Source organism: Gekko japonicus, unplaced genomic scaffold (genome assembly GCF_001447785.1).
Source record: "Gekko japonicus isolate JY-2015 unplaced genomic scaffold, Gekko_japonicus_V1.1 scaffold4231, whole genome shotgun sequence".
NCBI lineage: Eukaryota > Metazoa > Chordata > Lepidosauria > Squamata > Gekkonidae > Gekko > Gekko japonicus.
Window position 1 is genome coordinate 9279 of NW_015175499.1, and position 8652 is coordinate 17930.

The window sequence follows — 8652 nt, forward strand, 5'->3', positions numbered from 1 at the left end:
CCGTTTTTGTTCCTCTGTGCACAGCACTCACTGATCTTGGTGCAGCAACACACGAGGAAACTTCATGTGGAAGCGATGTATGTAGATACGGCCTCAGTTGTGGGAGTCCATTCATCTGCTGTGTTATTATTAATTCAGAAAATGTATCTCCCACCTTTCTGTCATCAGTGTGTAGCGCTCAGGATGGCTAGCTGAAGGTGTGCGCTGCTCCTACCATCTCTGTGGATGAGATGACATTTAAAACAGCCTTGGGTCTCCATTGCACCTTGCATTGTGTCTGTTTTTGCTCACTTGGCATTGGGCTGGATTGTTCTGTTCCATAGCATCAAATCTCCAGCTGCTGCTCATCTAAGCCACTGTAGATAAGACTGCAGGGTTTTTGTGTACTTGTTATGGAAATACCATTTTTTTTAATCCAGAGCAACTTAACGTTAAGCTGAACTAACATCATGAGAAGCCAAACCATGTTTGTGCCCCTGGAAGCTCTCCTGATAGGGGGAAGGGCAGGATGGAAATGACCTAAGTAAAGAAATAAAAATTAATACCTGAACAAAAATGTTCCTTAGTAGAATGCAGCCCGACGGCTCTGGTCCTGAAAGCATCAGTAAAACCACTGCATTTCCACAAGCAACTTGATTCAAGTTATGAGCTTTTAAGAGCAGATTTTAAGGAAGGAGTTGTCAGTACTGTCTCTCTTAGCACCCTGGGACCAAGTACCTTTAACTCTCAATGCCAAGAAAGACATGGGCTATTGTTTTTTTTTTTAAGTTCCATTATCTCTGGATTAACTGAGAGTGGCCACTTTTTCAAAACTTCCCGGGACTTGTGTACATCACGGCATCTGGCAGTGCCATCCTAAGAAGAGCGATGTCATTCAAAGGCCGTCGACTCTTGCTTGGTTTAGGAGGGCATGGTAACTCTCCAGATGATTCAGCCTTGCTGCCCACCTTTTGTGGTGCCCCCAGCAACCTACTCTTGCATCAGGTGCAGCTCTGTTCGTTTGGGCTGCCAACTGCCTGAGCATTTGGATGTCTCTCAGGCTGCCTAGGCAAGCGAACAAGCATCTAACAGCCCAGTTGCCCTGAGATGGGCTGAAAGAGTCCCTCGCTCGGCTTCCGATCTGTTCAGCTCTGCCAGGCTGGCTGGTCGCCGGTGTTCCCTCTAAGCTGAGTTAGTGTGAGCTAGCTCACTGGTTTTTTAGCCTCCGGTTCACACACTGAGATCAGTTCACCTGGCCACTTTGGAAGGTAGGGTCTATGGCATTATGCCCCACTGAAGTCCACTCCCAAACCCCACCCTCCTCAGGCTCTGCCCCTCCCCCAAATCTCCACGTATTTCCCAACTTGGAGCTGGCAACCCTATATCCAACCCCCAGCTGCTCCCCAGGGTCCATGCAGCTTATGGCAATGAATGAAGAAAGGCACACCCACACAACTTGTGACGCACCAAGCCAAATGCCATCCACCAGCCATGGCCTGTCAGGGATGCAACAGTCCATTTTTTGCACTTCCAAGCAGGAAGCCAAGGACTCAATCAGGGTTCTCCCTAAGCTGAGTTAGTGTGAGCTAGCTCAGAGTTTTTTAGCCTCCGGCTCACACATTTTTGTCTCAGCTCAGGAAGGAGGGCTCCAGAGCAAACTGATTTATGCAGTAGCCCAATCGCTCGCTCAAAACTTTCATGTTAGTAGCTCACGAAGTAGAATTTTTGCTCACTAGACTCCACAGCTTAGAGGGACCATTGCTGGTCGCTTGTGTAAAGTGGAGTTAGTTTATCCTGGTGTCAGTGTTTTGGTAAGTTTTCACTATCGTAAATTACAGTGGCTTCAGTAACCTCAGCAGGTGTGTTGGTTCCCTCTTCCCCTCCACCCACCTCACCTCACCCCACCCCACGGGCCTTAGCCGTTTTTGACAACGGAACTGGTGCAAAGAGGATTGAACAGCACTGGCCTTTCCTCAGCTGCTGCTGGAGAAACTGCGGAGCCGCTGATTTTGCATTTCATCCTCAGTGGGGAACAGGGTTCCTTCTCTTTGGCTTTCCCCTTTCAAATAAACTTAGATGCATATGAGATTTAAAAAAAAATAATACGAAAAGACAGCATCAAAAATTGGGATGACCCTTTTTTTAAAAAGCAAAAGGCAAAATGCAAAACTGACTCCTTGAGGATTTATCTTGCTAACCATCTCTTGTTTTCATTTTTTTCTTCATGTACTAATAAAGCTGCCCGTTTCTTTCAGGTGGGTGTACATGGCATTAGAATAGAATTCATCAATGAAAAAGGATCAAAACGCACCGCCACCTACTTACCGGAGGTTGCAAAGGAGCAAGGTCATTGTTGCACTTTATCTCATATGATCTGGTGAAGGATTTAAACATACCTAGGAACTTAAAATGCAATATGTGACCTTGCGCTGATGTCAGATGATGGAGCGATACTTTAATTGTAAGGGATGACTCTTATCTCAATGCCACTTTATGTATCCATAGACAATAAGTCCCTTTATTTGGAAGACTTCCGTAACTTGCAGCCATATAGTCTTATGCTACAGTCCGCAATATATCAAATGGCCACAGTAGCAGGTAGTGCAAAGTCCTTCTGGTAGCTGGAGCAGCTCTTTGCTACTTTAATATCACTAAAATGGCAATGTCTTTTCAATTAGCTATGGGGTTATTATTTGTGGCAGTATTTTCATCGCTGCTCTTTTTTTTTCTTTCTTTCTTGTGAGGCTGTTGCTGTTGGTACTTAACCCGTATGTGGTTTGAATGACATACTACTGGGGGTTTTTTTTGGGGGGGGAGAAGGCAGTTGGCTCCCATGCCTGTGGGTCTCTTTACACATTACGGGTTGGATCCTGCCAGGTTTTCTGCTGGTGGAAAAGGGAAGAAGCACCCGCCTTGACCCCTGAAAAGGCTATGCCAGGGATTGTGGGATCAGCACGAGCAAAAAAGGCATACACCGCAATGCAGCAGGGAATCCGTGGAGACGGCCCTTCCTTCCCGTTACACCAGCAGAAAAGCCCAAGGTACCCACTCCATGGTTTTCAAGGTACACATTGTGAACAGGTAATGTGGATTGGGACTGAACAAGTGCTGGGAAGCCATGTTGCTCATACAGGTCAGAATGGGCCACAGCTATCTCTCAAGTGTGCAGTTGGCATGTGATGTGTGGAAAGACCCTGTGCCTACTGGACCGGGAGGTTAAGAAGCCACACACTTACGATCAGGTGTCCCGTCCCCTCCCTAGCAGAGCAAGTGCCTCCTTAAGGGCAGCATCTGGGAGTGGCCCCCGTACATGCCGTGCTGCAACAAAGGCACAGGCCCGTTGACAACTCCTTCAGGAAAGCTCTGTGAACTTAGTCATTCATTCTTTACACTCGATGAAGCTGCTGAAGTCTGTCCACTGGTGTTCTTCTCTTCCAGTTGCAAAGCCATTGTTTTCATTGTTCATTATTTGATTTTTGTTTATGTAATGATTTGATTTAGCTGCATTTTTGTGTCTCTGCTGTGGAGTTCTTAACAATTCACTATGGATGACCCTCAAGAGGCAATTCCTTGTGTATAGCAGGAGTCACCACTAGAAAGCCTGGGGTATTTGTTTAGCCCCTGACTTTCTATACCTGTGTCTTCTAAGCTACCGTGGTTTCTCAAGATGTCAGGTTCACTTGATTTACAAAATGTACTAAAAGCGTGTGGAAAATCTTCGTCTGTGGATCCTTTGAAACAATCCCCCACACACACCTTTGCAAGCCCTGTTGAAATCAGTGAAAGACCAAGCTTGGTTGGATTCTGTTCCTTTTAAGTAACATTTATTTTCTGTGCATTGCTATGGTATGGCCCTTTTAACAACTGGGGGTAACTTCCTACTTGTACCCTTCATCATTTATAGCAATGTCCAGCAGATGGTTTACTTTTAGGATCAAGGATCCATGTTCTGATGTCAGGAGCCTCCTATCGGTTGACGTGCTCACCCATTCCCTTCCCCCTTCCCTCACATGCAGAGCACAACTGACTTTGGACGCCTCAAACCAATTTGCCATAATGCCCAAATGTAGGTACTTTGGCAAACTGGAGTTCATTTCGTCCGCACAAACTCAGATTCTAAGCTGGGATTTAACCACAGTTTAGACCCCCGATTTGTGGCGAGGAAACGAGCTGCCGTTTGCCCGGATGCCTGCACGGAGCTGGTAGGACAAACTGGTGTGTCCAGTTGAAGGCTTTTCTTTGCAAGGAGGCGAAGGGAGCAGGTGAGCACAGCCACAAGCCAAGTTTATCCCCATCTTGAACCAACAGAGACAGCTGAATACAGCCTTGGAGGAAACTGTTTGGAAGCCCAGTTTTTTTAATTAGTGTGGCTGCCTCCAAATGTAACCTTGGAAGTGGGGCACTGAGGCACAGTTGAACATTGGCATTGATGGGGGAAACTCTCCTATTGTGGGTGATGCCATTTGGAGATTTTCTACATTCCTAGTTTCAATCAATAATCCTGCAATATTGGCATTAAAAACCTGGGTTCCAGGTGATTCTAAGCATATGTAATATGTATTATTTGAGAGGAGCCAGCCTTTTACGTGTACGTCATGGTTGATTTTTTTTTTTTTAAACAAAAACTAGACGGTAGAATTGTGCGTGCTTCGTAATTGCTTGCCAGAACACACTGCTTTTCACCGGAGAAAATTGTGCAGTTTTCTTCTAACAAGAGCCATTTCCAAAAAGAAAGGAAGACAGAGCATTTGCACGTCATACCTTTAGGGCTGAAAGGGAGGGGGAGGGGATTGCGGCAGCAATGGCTTTTGCCATCAAGTTTCAACATGCTGTGTGTGTGTTCTAATACTTTTTTTCCTCATGCATCTCAACAGGATGGGACCACATTCAGACCATAGATTCCTTATTGAGGAAAGGAGGCTATAAAGCTCCAATTACAAATGATTTCAGGAAAACTATAAAACTGACCAGGTAGGTGGCCTTTTGGCACACAAAGTCTGCATTTGATGTGTTTGGCTGTTTCTGTGTTGCACAAACTGGTTTCTGTAGCTCCACCCCAGACATCAGCACCCTGTGAGCTTCCATTCTGGTAACATGTGCTTTACAAGAGCCTTCTCTCCTTGAGGCTGGTCTCTTCTTCTCGGGGGGGCGTTCGTGCCTGCTGTTGAACCTAAAGGGAAATCTGTCATGTTTAGGCTCCTAATGTTCAAAAGATGCTTTCCTGCTTAAAGGCTGTGGTGCCATATCGGAGGACCACCGTCATGTCATAGCTTTTCAGCTGGAGGCTGGATCAGCTAGCCGGACTCCAGGTAGCTGGTGAGCTCTCAGCAATACGGAGCTTTAAATCCACGAGAGATGGGGTCCCCCATGGCGTCACTCTTGCTGCGCCCCACCCCCACCCCTTGGACACGGTGCGGAGTCACAACTGACTCGTGGCACTTCCACAAGGTGTTCCAGGCAGGAGGTGAGCAGAGGTGGTTTGCTGTCCCAGGGCTCTTTTTGTAGAAAAAGCCCAGCAGGAACTCATTACCATAACAGGCCACACCCAACAGCAGAAACTCATTAGCATATTAGGCCACACCCCCATGCATTCCCTTGGTTTGCCTGGGCAAGCCCCCCCTTGAAGGGAAGGGAAGGCATTTAAACGCCTTCCCGATCCTTCCAGGGTCCCCTCTGGCCCACCCACCTCGGAGTTGCTGGGGGTGTGTGTCGCTCTCCAGGCCTTCCCTCTGTGGTCACGCACGCAGAGGTTTTGGCTGTAGTGGGCGTGGCCAACTCTGAAGCCAGCCGGATCTCCGTTCCTGTGTGTTCCTGCCCAAAAATAGCCCTGGCAGTCGCCTTCCTCCACATAACAAGCCCCCGTCTCCTTTGTTAGTCTCGTATCCAAGTGGTGACCGTGGCCCACCCAGCCGAGCGCCAAAGTCCTCAGCTGCTGAAAAACAGAGAACGGAAACAACTAGGGTGGATTAGCCTTCCTACTCTAAGGGGAAAGGGGGGTAGATTCCTTCTGTTTCTGCCGTATGGGCAGTCACCTCTCCAGTCCCACACAAATCCACACCTTGGTGAAACACACCAAACCAGATGCAAGTCTTTAAGGGAAGCTTTAAAGTGTGGAGTGTCGCTGTGACTGAGAAAGAGAAAGTGGCTTGTCCTGCTTGGCGTTTTCTTTTCCTTTTTTCTTTTTTAAAGGACTATACATGCTTGGAGAGCCAGTGGTCTGTAAGTGACCTTTAAAACTGTTCCAGGTCTTGGAGGGGTGGGAAGCCTGTGTGTTTCTTGCCTTGGGCACACATCCAGCCACCGGGAGATTTGTCTCCTGGAGTTCACTCCATCATATCAAAACGTCCGGCTGCTGCTCAGAGCCAAGCCCCGTGCTTCCTGAGCAATGCCCGTAAGCTGCGGAGATCAGAAACAAAACAAATGTGTGCAGTGCTGCTTCCTCCCAAATCTCTGCAAAGCAGTGGTTTACCATGACAGGATTGGGTTGGTTGTGTTCCCTTTTGTGGGGAAACTGAGTAGCATCAGCTATGGAAAACAGCTTCCTTGAGGAAAGAGCGTGGCACGTGGTACTCAAGAATATGGTGGGCCTTGGCACTCCTTGCCCCTTCTGATCTGCCCATGTTGGCAAAAGAAAACTTAACTGGGTTGAATGTGGCCCTGCCAGGGAAGATCAAGTAGGGACTTAAGAGAGCCAGGGTGGTGTGAGGGTTAAGAGGTTTGGACTAGAAACTGGGAGATCCAAGTTCAGATCCCCTCTTGTGCCACGGAAGCTCGCTGGGTGACCTTGGGCCAGTCACACCCTCTCAGAAGCACAGGGTGGTTGTTGTGAGGACAAAATGGAGGAGAGGAGAAGGCTGTCGGCCACCCTGGGTCCCCACTCGGGAGAAATGTGGGGTTACAAATAAAGTAAATTTAAAAATTCCCGTGGCATTTTCTCAAGAGCTGTTCTCAAGAGTCACCTCTGTCTGCTGCCACATGTTTGATTTGTGGTGTTTAATGTAGGCCAGGGGTCCACAACCTTTTTGACCCTGTGGGAACCTTTGAGATTCTGGCATGGGCTGCAGATGGCTGCTGCAGGAGGTGGGGCCAAGCACAAAACGTCAGGGACTGGCGGTTATACAGAACAGTAGCTCTTCAGCCTCTGCTTAACAGGATGCCTTTTAGAATGAACACACAGTTTAAAAGTATTCCTTGCATACTTCAGTCATGCAGTGAAGACCCTTGTGCTGTGGTGGCAGCTGCTGCCAATGCATTTTTTTATCTGCATGGATTTCCAGTGGCCAATCAGAAGCACAGGTGGGCAAAACTCCCACGTGACCCCACCCACTTTCTAAAAATATTTCTAAAAAGCAGTGAGCTTTGATTGCTGCCTTATTCAAGTACTTGAAGGCTGTCATCTAGAGGATGCCGTGGAGTTGTTTTCTGTTGCCCCAGAAGGTCGGACCAGAACCAGTGGGATGAAATTAAATCAGAAGCGTTTTCGGCTAAACATTAGGAAGAACTTCCTGACAGTTAGAGTGGTTCCTCAGTGGAACAGGCTTCCTCAAGGAAGTGGTGGGCTCCCCTTCTTTGGAGGTTTTCAAACAGAGGCTAGATGGCCATCTGACAGCAATGTGGATCCTGTGACTGGATTCTTAGGCAGATCGTGAGAGGGAGGGCAGGAAGGGTTGCCTCAGTGCTTAGTTCTTGTGGCCCTTTCTTACACGCCCAGGGGAATGCTGATGGCCACTTTGGGGTCAGGAAGCAATCCTGGAAGTTTTTTGTCATCTGGGCGGAACAGCGGTCTCTGCGGGTGTGGAGGGGGAGGTATTTGTGAATTTCCTGCCTTGTGCAGGGGGTTGGACTAGATGACCCTGGATGTACCTTCCAACCCAAGGGATTCTATGGTAGGCTCTAGGAAAGGTGTTGGGAGCCGCCATGGGTCCTACACTGGGGATTCCATCCTGATGTAGACTCTGGGAAGTGAATGGAGAGACAGAGTTCTGTGGGCATTAGTTCCAGATTATGGGCATTAGTTCCAGAAGCAAAACTGCCTGGGACACAAATGTTGGCTGAATGGTCCCTTAATGCCATTCCGTAGATCTCAAAGGAGAGAAGTCTAGGAGAGCTAAATATGTCTCCTGAGCAGGGCTATTTTTGGGGCAGAACATACCGGAACAGCGTTCTGGCTGTCTTCTGATTTGGCCACGCCCCTTTCCCGCCGGCTCCCTGCACTTTAAGGGAGCCCCTTTAAGTGCAGAGAGCCGGAAGGCCTTGCACGCCCGATCTCCAAGCGGCAATCAGGTGCACGGGGCCCTTTCCTGATGCAGGGAGCCAGAGGCCCCTGCCTGCCCGATCTCCAAGTGGAGATTGGGCACGCTGAGCCCTTTCCCACTGGCTCCCTGCACTTAAAGGCAGCCCCTTTAAGTGCAGGGAGCCGGAGGCCCCTGCCCTCCTTATTTCCTTCTCTCCTTTCTTTCCCTCCTTTCCTTTCTTTATTTTTCTTTCCCTCCTTCTTTCCTTCTCTCTTTCTTTCCCTCATTTCCTTCTCTCCTTCTTTTTCTTTCCCTCCTTCTTTCCTTCTCTCTCTTTCCCCCTTTCTCTCCTTCTCTCTCTCTCTCTCTCTTTCTTTCTTTCTTTCTTTCTTTCTTTCTTTCTTTCTTTCTTTCTTTCTTTCTTTCTTTCTTTCTTTCT

General features: G+C 48.2%; 1 protein-coding gene across 1 annotated transcript in view; it reads left to right on the forward strand.

The window, feature by feature from the left end:
* Positions 1–2129: 2129 nt before the first annotated feature.
* Positions 2130–8652, forward strand: part of LOC107122863 (AMME syndrome candidate gene 1 protein-like) — a gene marked incomplete at its 5' end in the record, with an annotated part of 12264 nt that continues 5741 nt past the window's right edge. The window contains 3 exon segments of the mRNA XM_015426004.1: positions 2130–2325; positions 4854–4954; positions 7760–7771. Coding sequence (XP_015281490.1) covers positions 2130–2325; positions 4854–4954; positions 7760–7771 — 309 coding nt within the window.